This window comes from Rhopilema esculentum, chromosome 16 (genome assembly GCF_057945365.1).
Source record: "Rhopilema esculentum isolate cy_ngs chromosome 16, ASM5794536v1, whole genome shotgun sequence".
Lineage (NCBI taxonomy): Eukaryota > Metazoa > Cnidaria > Scyphozoa > Rhizostomeae > Rhizostomatidae > Rhopilema > Rhopilema esculentum.
This window is the reverse complement of record NC_142830.1, coordinates 6472149-6493528: the sequence shown is the minus strand read 5'-3', so window position 1 is coordinate 6493528 and position 21380 is coordinate 6472149. Positions and strand designations below refer to the sequence as shown.

At 37.4% G+C, this 21380-nt stretch overlaps 1 protein-coding gene across 6 annotated transcripts in view; it reads right to left on the bottom strand.

The window, feature by feature from the left end:
* Positions 1-355: 355 nt before the first annotated feature.
* LOC135681951 (uncharacterized) overlaps positions 356-21380 on the bottom strand; it is a 35266-nt gene continuing 14241 nt past the window's right edge. For 4 of the 6 annotated variants that reach the window (XM_065196633.2, XM_065196628.2, XM_065196632.2 and 1 more), the window contains exon 2: positions 356-3355. In XM_065196633.2, coding sequence (XP_065052705.2) covers positions 1377-3350 — 1974 coding nt within the window. In that variant the 5' untranslated portion in view covers positions 3351-3355 and the 3' untranslated portion in view covers positions 356-1376. The other 2 variants (XM_065196630.2, XM_065196631.2) reach the window with 2 other exon arrangements.

Genomic DNA, 21380 nt, shown 5'->3' with positions numbered 1-21380 from the left:
CTAAAGAGTGAATTGGCAATTTCGGTCACGAGACTGTCCTATTATTGATAAGCTAGAATTGTCATGTAAATACATGTTTGACATGTATAGCTGGTGACAAAGAGTCATAATTCAAGTCTAAATCATTGTATAGCACGAAGTATTACTATTTGATGAGATTTAATGAATTTGCTTTACAGAAAAGGATTTAACAGGAGAAACTTATGGACTTTCTCTTGCTACAGTCCCTTGCTACCTGAACCTACGTTTGGAGAAGAGGCTGCGGATGTCGACAGACAAGAGGCGTTAAAATCGGGAATTTTCGGACTGCATTGAAAATGTTAAATAGAAGAGAGAGAAAACAGAAAATGCCATATTCACTTTCGATCTTGATAATCGATTGTATTTAAATCAACAGTACAGAAGTACGTATATACAACTAAATAGTTTTGGGACACTGAAACATGTCCACACATACATAATTTTAAGTCCATGACATAAAACTTGTTGACTGCTAAACACAGCAGAAAGATGGCGTGTAAAAGAACTAACAGGAAATTTAACAAGGGGCTCTCTTTCTCGGGTTTTAATGAATGGAGAAAGTAAACACTAAAAACAAGAATCATTTATACGAAAGAATTCAGTGTATATGAACGTTTGAAGCATAGAGACACAAGAAACAAATGCTGCTTTCTGAAACTGCAAGATTAACAAGCCAACCAGCCAAATATTAATGAAAGACCATGCATGTTACTTAATTATATTCACAAACAACCGTATATTGTTATTTCTTTGTCAAAATACTATCTAAGATTGAACCGTTTACTAATACCCTTTATGTTTTAGCGTCTGTCTACTTTGAAGCATTCTATCAATTTGAAAAAAGATATTTCCAGACGAATAATGAAATAAAATAAACTAATATAAACATACAAATATACATCCCTTTTATTTTACAACGCATGTTTGCTTCTTGAAATAATTATCTAGAAACAAAGATACAAAACTTCTCTATCAGAGAGTCCTCAATGGAGATAGCTTCCTTTTATTCAAACATATGGGCTGTTTTCTCAAGTCTACGGTTATTGGTACCGAAAATTAGTATAACATTTTTCCACAATTTTAACTATGCTTGCTCAGAAATCAAACGTTTTCGAAGAACAAGTTTCAAGTATTATATTAACGTAGGAAAATTCAGCCATAATAGCAACCTAAGTTTGTGACTAAAAAGATCTGTTAAAATCAGCCCTAGACGTTTGCATTACGTTACAAGGCAAGCATGCAGTTCTTCAATAGAAGGACACAATGTCTCATCTAAAAATGCTTGAGGGTCAATTTTTATAGAACAAGTCACAGTGAATGTAAATTAAAATCTGCTTGCTACATTTAAAACTAATCTAATAAAACTCTGGTTTCGTATGCTCTATCACACAATTAACGCATCTTTGTCGCAAATATAAATATGTTTCAAATGTGAATTCGCATTCTTGTACATCTAAATGTTTTAAACTTCTGCAATGTGTAGCTAATTTGCGTAACCCTGAGTCAGTTATTCTGTCGCATCCCTTGACGCTGAGACGGCGCAAGTGCGGGCAGTTAATTGAAATAAAGTTCAAGCTCGTATCCGAAATCTTTTCGCATTTCCCGATGTCAATGGCCCGCATCTTCTCACAGCTCTGGGCAATGCGCGCCACACCCTCGTCGCTTATGCTGTGACACATATGGAGGTTGAGATACCTGACTTTCTTGCAATACCTCGCAATATGCTTCAGCGTATCGTCGGTAATTAAACATTTTGCAAGGCTAATGTATCTCAAATCATGGCACTTCTTGATCAAGAATTTACAGCCACTATCAGTGACATAACTGCAATCGCTAACACTCATTTCCCGTATCCCTGTGCAATAGTTCGCGACAGATATCAAGCCTTTGTCTGTTATTGCCTCGCATCTACGTAAGTATAAGTACTCTAAGAAACTACAGCTCCTCGCTATCATGTCGAGACCAGCGTCGTCAACGAGGCATTCGCTTAGGTCAATGTAGTGAAGCTGTAGAAAGGACGCGTTTTCGCCGTACGATACGCCGTTTTGTAACGATAAGTCGATTGATGCGACTTCATTGCAACTCGCAATGTTGAGTAACGATAAATTTGGGCAATTGGCGAATATCTCAGCAACCCCTGCTCCAGTGATAAGCGGACACTTAGCGAGCTCCATGTGTTTTAGTTCAGGACACCTTCGCCCAATCAGCTTTAGACTCTCATCAGACAGGTTCTTACACGAGTTAAGTTTCCAAGTGTGTATAACAAGACAGGCGTATTGAGAAATTTTGGATAGCCGTCTGAGGATATTTTCAACAACCGAGTTCACGTCTCCACTGCAACCACTTAAATCGATGACTGACCATAAGTCGGGAGTCCAACAAATCTTGTACCATTTTCGACAAACAGCAGATGCCTTTACAAGGTCTCTCGTTGACAAATTTGAAAATATTCTGATCAAAATATTGCTGCTGAGATCTTTAATAGTCCTCCTTGGTCTTGTTACTGGCGATAGAACGTCACTTGAGGTACTGTTTGATCCACTGCAAACCGAAGATTCGTTGTCAGAGGAATGGATGTAGGGTAAATGTTTTTCTGTGGACAACAGATAATCCCTTACTTTTCCCTCAGCAGCTATATACTGACAAACTTTCTGCTTGTGCTTGAGTTCTTCAGAGCGTGATCTCAACATAACATCTTTAAAATCTTTTGCAAGTGTTTTTCTAATAACATCACTATGTCCCACTGCCTTGCTTCTTGGTACACGATTGCTTCTATTCGAGGAGCTGTGTCCATAACTCAGCCCTGACCAGCTTCCTCCATCACTCACAGAATTCGTATCTGCCGAGTCTGTTCTTGAGTGGGTAAGAAAAGATTCCTTCCCGTCCCAAGTATCGTTTGAGCAACTCGAATGACTTCTTGCTGAATCGGAATGGGAGTCGGCAACGACTGTTTGCTCCTTGGATTGATCAGCGTTATTGTCTTCTATGATTGGAGTCGCAACTAGCCCTGCAAAACGGCCTCTTGTTATAAATTTTCCAGGTCGCCTTGGCGTAGATGATTTACCATCTACAGTCAGTCGATGAACAGTGTCAGGCTTTCCATTTGCCTCAATTCCAGTTGGAAAGTGGACATGGCGTCTAGCGTTCCTTGGCTGCAAATTAGATCCTTTTCCAACTGATAGCGCGCCAGAGTTCAAATTCCGAGGCGATTTCATGTAGTTGTTGTTTTCCATTGATAACAAGGTATCCTTAAGCTTTGGCTTTTCTGCTTTGAATCTTTCTTTCCTGTTCCTGCAATCGTTCTCCTCGTCTTGCAACTCCGCATTCATCGCCTCTATGAAAAGAAAAACCGTTGTCTCAATCAGTTTGGATAGCATTATATGTTGGAAAAACAAGTTATCAATTGAAAATCGAGTAGAATAATATTTGAGGAGAGTGGGAAACCAAGGTTTTAGAGAGCGTAACCGTGTGACCTCAAGTATGGCCAACCACCAGAAGAGCTAGCCCAGCAGCCCTCAGCGGTCAAAAACAGGACAGACAGAAGGCTGGAAGTTATGGCAATAAAAATGGATTGCAAAGAAGAATCTTGCCACCTAGCATTAGCATCAATTGAAAAAAACATAGCTATTCGTAAAAACATCTCGAGATCCGATTAGGTTGCATGGTTTATAATATTCTCAAGGCTTTTTCGTTGAGCAGTTTGAAACCCTGCCTGAACAAAGTTTCAAATCAGGGCATGTTTTTTGAAAGAGATTTTACTTCTTCAAGATACATCTTCTAAAACTATACTGGCGACTAAAAGATAACGCTTCTAAAACTGATACTGGCGACCATTTGATGTTGTTACTGCTCATAAATAATGCAAAAAGAGAAGAACAGTATTTAAGAGACAGTGCTATAGTGGCAGTTTTGTTGGGGCCACAAGTAATATGAAACGAGGAAAATGAGAGGGGGCTCAGGGGCACCAAATCTTGCGGGAAACACGAAGTCACTATTATCATCGAGAAAGACAATCTTGCTGTCCTTGCTTTCGCTTTATGTTTGGTTCTAAATTGAAGAGGTAATCAAAGAGACAATCGAAAATAGACTCCAGAATGCGATGAGAATTGTCTCCTAGACTTATTAGCTGGAAGATGATAGCATGATGATAGCAATTTATGTAACTCTGAAAAAAGCAGGGGGTAATCCCTCCTTATGCCTAAAAGGTCCTATAATTCTGGATCACGGCACAGAATGATCTCAATACCGTATTTGAGAATTATACGCGTCATAACGGATGATGATGGAGGGGAAGGGGATTTTTGGTAGATTTTGGCAGCCAAACATGCACAAGCATATGAAACACGTTAAGGGAAAGAGCCCTTCCTTCTCTGGAACCCTTACGTAAATTGCTAATGAAGATTGTCGTCCAATGAGAAATTTAATATAGCTCTTGATCACATGAAATCCAGCACAGCGACACTGTTTTTTTAAGAACATTTCAACGATGTATTCTGGAATTAGTTTATTTGCAAGTGGGTTAATTGGCCATCGAAACATAAAACTAGTCTTGAGCGTGATAACAGCAAACGACTGCCACATTCATTTAATTAATTCAAGTATACTGAAAGAATGGTTTATAGCAGTCATATATCTTTACTGTCGCTATCCTACTAAATCCTTTTCTTCTTGCACAAAGCTCAAAGAATTCTAACAATCCTTGTTTTCGCAGGACCTCGGTGAAATAATAGATACTTTTGTCTTCCCATAATTCCGTTGACAGAAGGAATCTAGGGGCTTAGCGCTACTTACTTGTATTTTCGTGAGACTTAGGGCTTGCCAACCCCCAAAAAAGGATAGAGAAAAAACAATTCATTTAGAAACATTAGCAACATAATTGTGCAAAGGTGTAAAAATACTAATGTATAAATATACTCGATAACTATACTGACCCCAGTGAGTGTTGATATTTTCATACTTTGTGTGTATCGTAGACCTTTAATATAAGGTTAGAGCCCCAAGAGCAAATAAGACGAATGACAAGGTGAACTTTTCGACTGAGAGTGTCGAAAAATAAGCACTTGCTTGCTATTAGATATAATTACTGACAAATGATATGTCTTTTCAGTTTGGTGTATAGTTCCACTATGACAGCTCCTTCAAGATGAGGCTAAGTAAAGTAATTCAAGATTGAAAGAATATTTGCTAAACAATTCATATACCGAGCATATCTAACAAACAAACTATTGAAATAGCATAAGGGTAAAAAGTTGTATCGCTGAGGTATAGAGCCACTGGTAGAAACTTCTGGTTTTATCATTTAAAAGTACTTAAAACTTCTTCACATTCTTACATTTAATGTTAATCTTCTAAACATAGTTTTGACTTCAGCTAAAAATTTTCATAAGTAAACAAGACCTTTTCCTTTGATAAGAGTTTTCTCTCTACCTCATATAATACAATATTTTATCACACTGATAAACTAGGCCTTAGATCTTCATGATATTCTGACGATCAGTCATTATCTTCAAGCAGTGAACTCTGAGGGTAGTTTTTTGCAAGGACGTCAATGAAAATAAAGAGGGTTACATTTTGAGTTTCTAAGCAGGCGAGACATTCTCATGAATATTGGAAGGTTTTTGACTGCAACCCAGTAAACCAAAAGAATGCGATTTTATCAGCAACTGTTTCTGGAGTTTCTTTTAGCTCTATTAATGCAGGCACAGACAGATTGATAAAAACATTTACGATAAATCAGCGTTTTCAAGAAAAAACCGACAATCTCCTAATAACAACGAAAGATTCATAATGATTTTACTCCACTGAGCAAGACAGCCCTTTATTGCTACAATCCCTATAAAACCTCTTGGAAAGCCCTTTAGCTACGATGCTTTATTGAAAAGGGACATCCTCCTTACTAAAAAAATTTGGTTGATTGAATTTGGTTGGGTTAAAACTATGCAAAATGACTTTATATATACTGTGTGGCAAATATTGCCACAAAATTGTTTTACAGCCAAAATCTAAAACAGAATTGTGAAATCAAAAAACATATATTGATATATATATATATATATATACCAGAGATTATTGGCGTTGTGTCGTCAAGGACTAACAATAAAGAGGTCAACGTAAGGCACTTCTATGCGTGCAAGGTAAAGAGCAATCATAAAGAGGAATTCAATGGATTAGTTTAAGAGGGTCTGTCCTGGTTGTTAGCTAACTTGTAACGTTTTGAAAAACGGATAAATTGTTTGATTTACTGGCCGCTGTCTACATTATCAACGTCATTGTGAAAATGCATTCCAAAAGAATCAATAGTTTTTATCTATAGTAAGCCAAGGATTCCTGGCGCCCAAGAGGCTCGACCAACTTCATCTAAACCTGTCTGAGATCATATAAGAATTCTTTAAGCTTTATCTGGCGATACAAATATACAACATGAAAAACAGACGTGCTGTTTCCAAGGAATCGGGTTGCCCGCGTCAAACTCCAAAGTCCGTTCCTCGTTGATAGCATTTCAGACCAACATCAGATTCCAAAGTTTTATTGTTTGCAAACAGTATAAACGACTAAGTAAGTTAGTATCTTAAAAGCGAATAGAAAATAACAATAACAAAAGCACCAATAAGAAAATATGTAGCAATGATGTTAAGGAGGCAGTACTCAGAAAATGCAAAATAACTGCCTGTAGAAAGTAAAAATTGTGAAAAAATAACTACAAGGGATATTTTGATAAAACTTGGAAAACAACGTGAAATAACAAAACATGATGATTATTTCTTGTTGTCACCTCTTATAACATGTTTGAACTGAGTGTCGCGGGGGCCGCGTGGGGCCTTACTTCACCTGTTTCTTCTCACAAATCTGATGTTGTAAATGATATAAGCTTAAAAGGAAGAAAAATCCAAGGGGCCCACATGAAAAGATTTCAGGGGCCTACCGGGAAATTTCCCGAGTCCTTGTGGGCCACCACGCCCCTGAGGTACGATATCTTAGGACCCTAAAGAAATGTCAAGGCCTCTACGGTGACATGCATCACAACTCTAAAAGTTCAGTTTCAAAAATAAAAAATTCAAAAAACCAATTTGCCAAATCAAAGCAGTTTTTTAAGCTTACGATTCCTTGAACACGGTGCAAACTGACGAAGAAAGAAACTGGGACATAAACAGAATTGAATGAGAAATTGTAACGGCACGTTAAAAGAAGCCAAAGACTTTGTTTGTGAGCCACGAACTATCAGAATCAGACTTTATTTGTCTATAAATTAAACAAACAAAACAAAACGATCATTTGATTTTGCTAACAGATTTGGTATATCGAAACGGTCCATGAAACGGATTGAAACTGTGTGCATTCAAAGAAAGCTGGGTGCCTTTGCCCTTGCTAAGGACCACAAAAGCTTATTAACGAACTAACACTTTTCTGCTAAGACCAAGCTTTGCTTCCTACAGCTAAACAAAGGGTCTTGCATCTTGAATGAAGGGGTTCTATGAAGGAGATAATGTGAAGGGGATTTCTATTTAGTATGTTCGGTAGCGAACCTCTTAAAGCCAACATTCACCTGCCTCACAAAACAATTTCCATCGCAGTGTGTGAACAAGTTACAAGCGAAAAAACGTTTTTTGACTACCTTTAAAGCAGCCTCATAAAACATAATAATTTTCAAGGACCTTCCGTCTCTTGCACCCCATTCTTGCAAAAAGTGCCAACCAGCCCTTACGCACACAAGGACGAGCACAACGAAATATTAAACTCTTCATGGCAGTTTGCAAACCACAGATGCAAACAAACGCAGGATAGAAAATTAGTCCTTATTGTAAAAATAAAGAAAATTGATAAAAAAAGAAAATATATTACACGCAGAATTTACTATGAAATTCGAAAGAACACATCGCCCGTAAACAACCAATCATGGTCTCGGCCCAGCCTCTTTTTATATTGCTAGAGCAAGAGTTCTAAGAGGGAGCTAAAAAAAAGTACTATGTATGCGAACAAATCCTCTGGAGTAGTCTGGAGTGGTGGGGGTTTATAGCCAAACAATAATAGTTCACTGGATCGTTGAATCTACTTTTTAAAGACACCCCCGCTTTCCACAGCCCACAAACTCCCGAGCTTCTGATGTCCCTGTAACACACTTGCCATGTTCTTTGACAAGGACATTTGTGAAACCAAGGCATCAAAAATTTTTGAACAACGTAAATTTCTAGATAATATAAATGAGCTTTGCTAATGCATTAAGGAAAGGCCCTCACCGCAAAAATATAAATACTTCGGTGTTTCAACGACGCAAAAAGAAAAAGCTTTATGCATTTTGTCATAAGGGTTTTCGTACTGAGGCCGATTTATTCTTACTAGTATAAATGAGCAACCACAATGGAATTATCAGATAGGCAACTTTTCAATGTGCTGATGTCAATCAGAATATCTAGAATAAACACAATGTGAGTGTTTTGTTACTTTGACTACAAGATCAGTATTATTAACGATAAGGTATGTTGGGGAATTAAACATAATAACACAGAGCATAAAAATGATGAAAAAAGTTAGATTAAGACCGATGACCTGGGATGCTGATAGGCGCTTTGGGGTTTTTATCATATCTTAATTTTTAAAGGTATCTATTAGAAGACGATGACCTAGACAGGGTCTTCTGGAGCAGCTGATAACACAACTAGAGTTTGTGAGGTCTGTTGATGTTACAACAAGATTGAAACAGACAGTTGTGGAGGGCTTCGATAATTCTGCAGAAGAAGCAAAACAGCACCAGCCACCTAAAACAGTTCTTGAACAGAAGGAGGACCCATCATGGTTGGGTCCAACGCGCAAGAAATTTTTGAAACTCTTCCTCCTAGAATGGCTAAAAAAGAATCTCCCCGATCAAAATTTAACAAATTACTATACCGTTCAGAACAGACAATTCGACGATTTTCAGAAAAACATTGATTATCGATTTTTAGGAAAAATTTGGGACGGGAGGAGTCATGCTAAAACTATAGTGACAGACGTTGGTGAGAGAAATAAAGTGTGACCTTTGGTTTAAAGTGCACATTGATGTGAATAGCAAGAGGCTGTTGTATTGATTTAGAAAATTTTACTTCCTGAACAGAAATGTGCAACTTTTTTGACTCGAGTATTTTCAGTAGGCCATGTTAACACACCCAAAATGCAGACATTGCAATGACAGAAAGGTATCTACTGAGTTGATGCAAATAAAAGACAAATAATACAGTATATAAGAAATCCCCTTGTATAAGAAACCAGCCTCAGATTCTTTCCAAAGGGCTCCTTTTATAAGAAACAATTTCAGGTCTGAAATTGAAATGTTTCTTATTTTCAGATCCGCCATACTTTATTCTACCTCTTGTCTCCACAGCGTATCTCACCGTATCCTAAAAACTACTTTATACTTATAAGGTGCACATTTATAAGAAATTTAAAACAATTTTTTTCAGAGGAAATAAATTATTTTATGCTTTTTTTAATAATAAATAACATAATTTGGCATAACCAAACACGGGCCAACACTTAAAGCTTAGCTGCTTATTTAAAAAATTTGTAACCTATATATAAGAAACTTTTACCCTGATTATAAAAAGGAATGTTGAAATAAGAAACGTTATGAGGCCTCAATTTAAAAAGTGGTTTCTTATATGCGGCAGCCTACTGTATTCCTAAATAAATAAGTAAAATTAAGTTTTTCTCATTTTTGATACTCTTTTTTCGAAATTAGTTAGTAAAGACGGTGTAAAATAGTTAGTAACTTAGTTAGAAAAATGTTTTATTGTGTGGCGCCGTGCCTGTAAATGTTGTTCAAACACTTCAGGTCTATCCAGGGGTGTAGAGCTGGGAGGCTCAGGGGGGCTGATGCCCAAAATTGGCAAATTTCTACTTTTGCTGTTGTTTTTCGCAATATATTGGGCAAGAGCCCCCCTTGTTATTTTGATAGCACTACACCACTGAGTCTACCATGCGATGTTCAAAATTTAATCGTACAACACGCTTTTTTGATAAGGGCATTTTAAGTTTGTTCCTAAAATTTTTCATAGCTATTTTGGCATGAATGCATAGAAGTTCTTTCAAGGGTCAATCTTCACCAACAGCATTTACACAATTCTGAAACACAAGAATCACCTATCTTTGAAGAGCCGGTGTTCGCAGGAACCAGGGGCGGATCCAGATCAAATTTGAAGGAGGGGCAGTTGGTAGTGGGGGCGCTGAAAAATTTTCAAAAATTGGTGACGAAAGTACGCTGTATACAAGAATTTCAGATCCATTTTCAGAATAAACAACATAACTTTGAGGTAATCCTTGAAGCAAATTAACCTATCGGTCTCAGAAACTTTTTCACCTGATTCTCATTCTTCAAAAAGGGCGCACAATTTCCAATAAAGGGGCGCCAGACTTGCTTCAACTCGTCAAGGGAGGGGCAACTGCCCTTAGTTTCCCCCCTTAAACCCGCCACTGCCAGGAACTGCAGAGGGTTGAGGAAAGTGGAAGGTCTAAAAAAGCGAGGGGAAGGGGCTGAAAATTTACTGGTGGTTGATCGCTTAATAGTTAGCATTTTTGCAAAAAGGATCCCTCCCCCCTGCTCCGCGGTGCCTGGTTCAGCCCAAGTCTCTTCCTCGACGCACTTTCCCTTAGCAATACAAAACCCTAATAATGCCACCGTGAACTTGCAAATTTTGGGTGGCTTTTTGGGTTGTGGATTCTAATAGAAAAATGATCGGCGGTTGGTACACAATGGAATAGGCGCTTACGATATCTGCCCTTTTAATTGCTGCACTTCCCTTGTCTTGTGTCTTCCATTAAAAGAATGTTAAACTTGCAATTGAGAAAAAATGACCCGGGATGAACATTCAAAGTTATCGCTAAAAGCAACTTTTGCACACAATTAAACACATTCTCCCAACATACTTTACTGTATGTTGATTATAATGATGCATACACACGTGGGTAAGGTTTGTAGATGGCAAAACAAGTCGAAAAAGTTTATTTTGACGTATAATTGTTTATGTGATATAACAGGACGATAAGCTATTTTATCAGTTTCTTATGAATAAGAATAGAGGCATTTCAATTGTAACGACATTATGTTTCCATAGTAGAGAGAATTAACAAGGACTTTCGAGGCATAACGGAAAGTAAAACCTCCGGAAGAATTAATTGAGTATAAAATAGCAACCTAATGTAATCCTACTGCATCAAAACAACCAAACATAACAAAAACATTCTTGTGGGCATATTCTGTGTTATCTCATCTCATTTGTGCCCTGGAAGTTTTCATAAACTATTGCCTTCAAAAAAAAATGACAGATAGATGCATCGTGAAAAACAAAAAATCCTTGCCTTCTGATAACTGAGACAAATGAACGATCTGTTGGATATAAAGGGATTTTTGACAGCCGGAACGCAACGGAAAATGTATTCCATAAAATGCATTTTGACCTGGACATGGACATAACTAGACCATCAAATAGCAAAGATGCTAGAGGACGTTGGAAGGGGTGAGATTCTATTAAGAAATCCAAAATCCTTTGTTTGGATGCTTTTGTAGCTTGCGTGAGCATGATGAAAAACGGGAAGGATAAAAGTTTTCGTGCTACAAAGCGAGGGCATTAAGGGTATATAATCTATTTCGGGCAAGAACGCTCTTCACTGCCCAGTATGATATGTTCGTCCTTAAGAAAAGTTGAGGCAGAAGTGTCACGAAGCTATAAAAATGGCTGCTGTAACACACTATAACTGAAAATTGATAGACAGGGAGCGAATTTGTGATCACTTTAAATCTAACAAATCTGAAAGCTAGTACGTGAGTTTTATGCAGCCAGACCCAGAATAAATGACGGCGAATTGACTGAAATCGTATGGATTAATGTCCGGACGACATTGACCTCAACCCAAAGTTTCGCGGGCTTGATACAAGCAGGCAGCGAAAATTACTGTGTACCGAGGTACCATTTAAAGACATGTTTACCAACAATAAAGATCAACACACACACATTTATATATATTTACAAGTTATTGTGACTTTCGCAGCAAAGACTAATTTACCTCATTAGAAACAAGCAACAGTAATGATACGGCGCAGAGGCACTTACGATTATCGACTTGTAATATCCTTTCGATGTTCTCGAGAAGCCCTACTCCTGCAAGGGCTTGCGCCTTGTCTGTGCGAGATGTTTACTTTCAAAATGGCGTCGACGACCAAACGAACACAAATCTCACAGCTACAAATCCCTCTATTACAACCTATCAAATACATGAAATGTGATACCGATCGACATAACCCAACGGTGCGTAATAATGGGTTTAACATTGGAGTTCCATGAGAGATAAAAGCCCAAACAATTTAGTCTATTGCAAACAATGCACAGCGGCACAGGAAAGAGGCTCTCCAAATGCAATGAAATACTTAAAACTAATTCCTTGATCAATGTTCCCTCGCAAAAAATGAAGTTTGGAAATTTTCATCGATTTTGTATAGAATCTCACACAAAGAAATGAATGGATAGAACAGCGAATTAACAAAAATCAATATGCAACGATCGGCTTATGGTAAGTATTCCAATTCAAACAGCAAGCACTGTGACCTGGTTTCAAGTTTACTTTGCAAGCCCTTGGCCCAAGTGACTGCTTGATTTAACCAATCAGACAGCTCATCAGGACTACAAGGGACAATGAGAAGGTACCCACATCCTTCTTGTTTTGACACAAAAATGTGCTTTTCTGGTTATTTGATATATCGCTAACTTTGCAAATTCGGTGAGGATAGCGTTTCACAAGCAAGTACCTATTATACAACTGGGTCATTGGTAGGGCTAGATGGCCCACTAAAGTGTATGGTGGATCAGATAAAGTTCCTCATCCAGACATTAAACAGGCTTATAATATATTTTACTAGGATACTTAAAAAAACCCCAACCAAGTAAGATATAATATCAACTGTCTCTAACAAGACGGAACGAATATCATGCCGGATAACGAGAAAAAGACAAAATTCTCACATGTTGTGACAAAAGCAGATATAGACACAGCCAATTGCGAAGGTGTGTTTCAGCTGCCTCAGTGCAAGTAGTTTGGCTTCTCAATATTCAGGAACTTCCAGCTCTTGCACCCCATTCTTGCAAAAAGTGCCAACCAACCCTTACGCACACAAGGACGAGCACAACGAAATATTAAACTCTTCATGGCAGTTTCCAAACCACAGATGCAAACAAACGCAGGATAGAAAATTAGTCCTTATTGTAAAAAAGAAGACAATTGATAAAAAAAGAAAATATATTATACGCAGAATTTACTATGAAATTCGAAAGAACATATCGCCCGTAAACAATCAATCATGGTCTCGGCCCAGGCACTTTTAATATTGATAGAGCAAGAGTTCTAAGAGGGAGCTAAGATAAAGTACTATGTACTATGTAACAAATCGTCTAGTGTAGTCCGGAGTGGTGGGGGTTTATAACCAAACAATATATCTCCAAGTAAACTTTCTGAAGGTGCGCCCTTGTGACCTGATCGAAAGCAAAGCTAAGCCAAATACTGCTAGGGCAAATTGGTCAGTGCGACGTTTCCAAGCAGTTGCAGTGCAAGTGGATGGTGGTGACGAAGTGACTCAAAATGAAAACGTTTCTGCTAAACTAGACAAAATTTTCTATATATTAAATGAAATATATCTTTACGAGGCATCGACTCGTAGGTGCAGTACTGTTGAGTAAACACATATGTAATAGGCAATAAAATTATATAAGAGGGTGCAAAGAGCAGCCTCTTTGGAATTGTTAAAGAGCATCAGGATCTGAGCTACTTCCTTCTAATAAGCGCAAAAATTGCTCTAAGAAAGCTCAATGACATCAAAATATTCCTTTCCATTTTGTAATAACCTCCCATTTCTTCGCTCCTCCCTCAGTCTGGTGGATTATTACTCAGTGTAAATTTCAAATGATAAGAAACCGGCCTTTTTCAAACAAAAATTTATTTCGGGTATCATTAAATAATCGTACCCAGTTAGAAGGATTTTCGGCCACTTTGTGGAATCAGCCTGGACAGATTGTTGCATTGATTAAATCTTTATATTGAGTTAGGTGTGCTTTAAAGAAGCCAACATGGTAAAGTTTTATTCAATCAAATATTTACGTATGAATGAACCATCCTCGTTTTAATACCGATGCATTTTAGTATAAATCTTCATGGTACGAAAGTATGACGTTACAGGAACGGCACGGTTGAAAAGATGCTTGGAATGGTATGAAAGAATAAAAGAGGGAAGACTGAAATGTGAGAAACAGCTAAAAAACGAATGACAGATTTAAAAAACCCGGAACAATCTCTTTGCAATGAAGAAATTTTGAGAATCGCGTCACAGTCCATATAAATGGAGGAAAAAAGTTGCTGCACATCCATGAGCCAAACGGATACATTTTCAAAAAAGTAAATGCTTTGAGAAATCGAGGTAAAAGAGCAGCAGAAAACTAAGAATATAACTAGAGGAATTAACATGTAGCGTGATGCAAGTCACTTGAAAACCAAACAAACAATACACTGAAAATAAATGCAATTTGTAGCGACATTTGACAAACACATGAATCTACTTCTGAATTCACAATACAAATCGCTGCTCTGCTACATCGATCAAAGTGGATATTTCCTTTGTTACTACTGATGTGCTTAAGCATCGTTTTATTCACTAAATGCATTATAGACAGCAACCCAATCAATGACGACGTCAATGAGAAGACTGGGGGCCATGTAGCCCCACTAATGATAGACGACTTGGCCTATTTTTAGCATCAAGGTAAAGCAAAAGTTATAGTTTCAAGAACAATATCAGACACTGAGCCCCCTTCGCTACATTATTGCGGGTTGTGCCGCATGAGAAGTGAAATAGCTGGTGTCATATGCGTTTTGGGAATTCACCGGCAAACCAATGGGTACAGAATAAGCAAGAATCTTTCTAGAAATTTGTAGCCCCATGAAGTTGGTTTCGATTAAACAACTTCATAGGGGTATAAATTAAGCAAGTGGAAGAACCACATGAATTTCAAGATGTAGCCACAGGCTTGACACAGGCAGTCAAAAACCAATAAAAATTTTACTAAGTAAAACTGAACTGCGCACCTTGATCATTAAGCACTGACGTCAACACATTGTATAACAGGCTTTGGAGGCATAAATCCGTGTGTAAATGGGTGAATACCGATTTAGAAACCCTGTTTATTAAAGCCTTTTGACTGTATGCTTAAAAATGCTTTAGGCCAAACCTATAGGAAAATATTCCTTTCAGTCCGTCTTATACGGGTAGAATTTAATGAGAATGATTGTAACATGCATTCATTAAGGCCTTAGGAGGAATGGCATCTGCTTGCCTTTCTGAAATCGATATTGAGGCACCGATTGTTCTTCATTTCCCTTGAGGACATTACTGCCACCATTGAACATTCCAACCAAAGATACTGTTTAAATATACAGTACTTTGGAATATCCAGTATCATAACCCTTCTCTTAGCAAATATCATCGAATAAATGACAATTGCTTCATTTGTATGGTTAGATAAGCCTACTTTACTTAAAAGTTGGAACTGCGCATGCATTGTTCATTTGGTTATGCTGAAACATAAATTTCCGGTGCAATAGAGTACCTAAGTTTGACGTCATCAAAAATCTATTTTTAGAATTACTCAAATTTGGTCACATAATCTGAAAGAACGACATAAAATACCTCTCAATATGCAAAATTAGTTAGATATGTTCCAAATTGGGCGAGATATGGCCAATGAAAGATTTCAAGTTTGCTAACGGATTGCTGTGATTCTGGCCTGGTTCATAACAAGAGCCTGTGCTCAATTGGCCATATCCCAGCCAATTTGTAGTGCCTTTAACTGATTTTGCATACTTAGAGGTATTTCATGATGCTCTTTCAGGTTATGGGATCGAAATTCAGAAATTCTAAAAATAGATTTTTATGACGTCATCACTTCGGTATTCTATACACAACTTCAAAAACGAAAGTAGTAGAAATATTTAGCTATTAGAATTCATTTGTTCCAAACAGAACATTCAAAGGTAAGCAATTTCTCAATATAATACTGCGAGAACATATAACTCGCCTGGTCTGCACCAAAAAATTAAGGGCAGCATTTATTGCATTATATTTGGCTACTAGAGCGCTTCATGGAAAAAAGCTATTTCTTCATAGGAATGTTGATCAATATGGCCCCTGGTCATTCGCCGTTTAACATATGGGATATACTATCTCCGCAATATTACTTAATTTTTGATTAATTCTTAGGAAGTTTCCCGACACTGTTGTTGGGCTCCTTATCATCTCGCAAGTAGTGTTTTTAAGTATCAACTGAATAACAGAACCATGGTTAAGAATAGGGCAAACTGGTAATCCACGAAGACTGATGTAAAGACGTGCCAGATTACATTGGTGTTAGGAGAGGACACTTCAAGCCTAACTTGTGGCCACGGGTATCCCCAGCGTAGGTGTTCAGTGTCAGTTCAGATCACAAGCCAGCTTTTTCCTAGTCTGAATGCTGGCTTTATTTGCAAACAGTACCGGTATTAGTGTACACAGGGTCACTGAAAAACGTCTGAAATGAGAGGCATGTAGGAAACCAAAATTTCCAAAGGGTGTTACACAAGAGGAAACTGAAAAACATTGAAAGGCCATTTGATTCTAATATTCTGAGAAGAACTGATTTCGATGCAGCAAAGTATTTGAAAAATATAATAGAGGATAGATAAGTACAGATAAAATTAAAATTGGTCAAAAGCAGGTCTTGAAAATAAATTAATGACAGACAGAAAGTGCATAAAACAAAATTGCACTTCTTGTGACGGTTTTGCCATGTAAATTAACTCACAAATTTTCTATGTGATTCCGGTTCTTGCTACGATCGAACTTGACATTGGTATTCGGGACTTTTTTCCCTTTCATAGTTACAAAATTTGGAAATTTTTGGTGATCTAAATTCCGGAAGTTAAGGTATCTCTGGCACATGATTCGGGGTTCAGGAAATTGCTAACTTGCCAGAAGGGCTTCTCGTGAATAAAAAATTATAGTTTATTTTTTTATGTTTATAGTTTACGTGCTATAGTTTGTAATAATAAAGAACCTTTACCGAAGTGGATCCTTGAGTACCTATGCCTAGTTACTTTTAATAGATTGCTTTCTCAGCCTGCAGTGGTGGATTATAGGCCTTTTTGCGGAAATCTGTACTGAGTAAGATAGTATTACAAGTCATAAGACACTACTAATAGGGGATAAAATTTCCAAGTGTGATCAGTTGTCAGAGGATTTCTTAATTTGCTTCAGTACTTTGGCTTTTGAGGGTCATTATCATCGGGATTTTGAGAATAAGGACGCCACGTTAAGGGACCCTTCGCGCGCTGATACTATCAAGATGTAATGTGGGAAAAGATCCAGCTGAACCAAGATTCATACAATTAATTCAAAGCAACCTTCCATTGCCATTTTAAGCTGATTTGCATTTTTGTATATAAACAGTAGTAGGGAGATAGGACAAGTGGGATTGGGCAGAGTCTCCGACAAATGGGGTGCTGGTATCAGCGCGCGAAGGGTCCCTATTATTACAACCTTTTTACAAGAGAATAGAGCTTTTTCAAAATCTTTTGTAATGATTGTTAAATATTTCCTTTGCCCCCATTTTCCAACCTGCATCAGAGTGGCAGTGGAACTCAATATAAAGGTATAGCCTAGGCAATCCGAGAAATTTTTGGTGAAGATATCAATTGAAAACTTTCTTTGTCAGTCTACAATCCTGGACAAAAATGGTTGAGACTTTTCAATTAAGGCTTATATTTTAACTTTTCTTTCAAAAATAACTTCCCCCGCCCCTCCCCCAATTCAGTGTTGAATGCATGATTTTAAGCAAAAATGATAGAACTACAAATCCAACATTGCTTCTTGGGGGAAAAGGGGAGATTCGAATTTACAGGGGCAAGGTAAAGTAGAAAAATACAATAATTACATTATGTCTCAACATTATTATCCAGGATTGTAGTTAGAAGCTAAAGACGTTCGAAGATACCCTTTCAACATATTTGAAGCAGTTATGGCACACAGCATCTAAGGCTTGTGCTTGGAAAATTCATGTCAGTCACTTCCAGGTGCTTGAACTCAATGAAAAGCAAGCTTGTTTTTCAGGATCCTATCTTTGTCACTTTCCTGTAACATTGACAGAGAAAATCTATGCAAGTCATATCAGGATTATGGGTAAGTTTGAGGAACTGCCAACTTCTGTGGCTCTGTTTATAAAAAAGGGAACTTTTGCAGTTTTGATTAAGGAAACTTAATTGAATTTAAGTAACTGATCTATTAACCTCTTAATACTTAACACAATGGGGTGTTTATGTTTGTCAAAAAAGTTTATGTATAGCATAAGGTTCATTATGTCAAAGATACCAGTGAATTCATTGCTAAATTCAAATGGAAAAAGTCAAACATAAACACCAAACACTAAGAGGGACTTTTGGGCAACACTCAATACACTATAAATAAAGGAAAAGCTACAACCAGTATAGAGTAAAACCTATCACCTCATAAACTGCAGAATTTTTGAGACATTTAATTGCAAGTACCTTAGCAGAGCTACTATACGTATTTTTAAAATAGAAAGTATTTTATAAGAAAGTTGTGATCGGTTCTTCAAAAAGTTAGGAAAGTTCAGGGCTGGATCTTTAAAAACCTAAGAAAGTTTGAAATTTTTTAGATATTCAAAGTTTCAAAGGAAATTGTGGTGTAAGAGTGAAATATTTCAACAATACAACATTGTGCTGAACAGGAAACAACAAATACAGTGTGACGTTGAGGGTTTTTGAGAAATATAGCATATTTATAGCATTTCATCTTCTCCATCACTGCGCATGCTTAGTAACGTAAAACGTTCCAACTTTACGTTAAGAAAGTGTCAAGAAAGTTTTAGTGCTGAAATTAGGAAAAAGCTATAAAATTTTGAGGGCTGGGCTGAAAAAAATTTTCTTATAACAAAACGTGTACTGTCTCACATTCACTGTGTGTGAACAATAGAGGACGATGGCCCCTTCCCAATTTGTATGTTGACATGCTTAGTTTGAACTTGAAACATGGCAAATTTTGGCAGTTTTCAGACTCAGTCATATGTTTATGCATTACATTGGTTGCTGCAACATATGCTGCAGCATGGAGACGATATCGCGGCATATCTGTACTCAAGAAAAGAGGCGTCACCAGTTGTTCTCTACACATTGAGGTGCGGGGTTGCCAAGTCAATAGATTTAGAAAACCTCTGTCAACCGTAAAATGATTACCGACCTATTTGTGTTTATTTTGTTGGACTACTTGCTCAATATGAACCTAGTTCAGCGGGAAGAGCATTAGACAACGTGTTTGGATACTTCAAAGCAGCGTTGGTTCTCTTGACAACGTATATTAAGGATTATCCACAAAAGGATAAACAAAGCAAACTCATTGTTTGAAATCAAGCGGCGGCCAGGATAGCAAATTATTGACGCATGGCTTCGAGAAGGATGAATATCCTTATTAAACAGTCAACTGGCAATTTCCGACATATTTTGAATATCTACTTCGAGAAGCTCGTGCTGTCATATTGTCAGGGAACAAGAACCGTCAATACAGCACAAAACAATTAAAATGAAATTACCCCTGCTTTCATGCAAGGCGAAACACGTGAATAAACAGCAAAGGCCTGTTCCTGCTTTTATTTGATGCTTTCAAACGTTATATTTTGATTCGACTAAGGCACAGATTTTTGTTACTAGTTAATTTGCTTTAATCAAAGGGCCCTTCAAATGATTCTGTTAACGAAAGAAACAAAAGTATACCCGTTTTGTTAGCTGATGAAAGAGAAGTAACTATCACAGTCACAGCTCTGTTGACTTAAAATTTCTTAAGAAATCCAAACTAATTAGGATATGCAGCTGACTTCGAATCCCAATCGTCGATGCATTAAACAAAATGCATACGACGAAGGCTTTTGTAAAATATGGTCACCCAAATGGAAGTCGAGAGTTGAATTTGATATTCGTTTATTGTAAAACCCATGAACAGAAGTAGATATAGAAAAGTTACCTGCAGGTCATTTATGCCTACAAACCACGAAGGTATCACCCTCTGACTTTGGAGGATCATTACCTTGCAGGCATTCTATACTCAAAACACTAGCACAATCAACAAAGTTGATAACGTTTTGTTTTTCAAAAAATATCATCGTTTAAGATTTGTGATTACATACCGTTTTCTGTTCAGAAAAAAACTGCAACATCAATGTGCCACATGAAATGCCCAACAGCTACAGTAAAATTTGATACAGCTATAGTTTGATACAGTAAAACTGGCCTAGGCGACCACGTTCAGCCGGCTCACACTTGCAACCAGGAATATATGATATGCTTCGTTAGTAACTATTCGTGAAGACAAAGACGATTGTTGACAGAATGCTGTCTAGCTGTCTAACTGACAAGAACAAAGCCAGGATTACCTCAGGTTTCTCCTGCTAAATTCTATTGTAAACTCTTCCGTTATACAACTGTTTATAAAGAATTAATCGCGTGGGTAGTATTTGTTCTAGAGTCATATACATCCAATAGTGAGGCGCCAAATTAAAATCGAAGTCCTGGCTCTGTGCAAGGAACAAATTATAAACGAAGTAGTAGAATTGCACAGTATTTTTGGAGATGAGTAGAGGTATGATATTGCATCCGGGTGCATCGAATTGGCAAATCCACATATTCTGTATCCTTGAAAAATTCAATTCTTAAAAATCTCTCACAAAAAGTCAAAAAGAGAAGAGTGACTGCAGCATAAGGTAACTACAGTACGTTTAATACAACTTTTAAGAAAAGTATGAAACTCTCTAGACCAGGGCTGGCGAAACCGGGGCCATGCCCCCCCCCCCACTTTTCTGCAGAGCAAAATAATTTTTTTTAAATAAAAGTGGACAGAAATCTACCATGTCATTTTCTAAGTGACTGCGCTTAATAAACTCTTTTTTTTATAAGAATAATTTTATAAGAACACGAGCCTCAAAACTGGTCAAAAGCTAGAAACAAATTAAGAACAAGCTGAGGCTTAGCTTTTGAAAATTGCAATTTTGAACAACGATTTTTCTCAAAATCGAGGATCTCTAGCAATGTGTGGGTGCTTTTTCAGTGAATATTCAAATTTGTCAGCAAATTAAGGCTGTCTCACTCACTGTGCTGGCAAATGAGGCCTGAACACCTCCTTAGAGCGAAAAGGCTAGCAATAGCACTGCTTACACCCTCTTAATTTAAGAACAAATTAAGAACAGTCCAGCCTCAGATTTTCGAAAAAATTAAGAACAGTCAGCCTGAACTTAAATTTACTGGTTCTTATA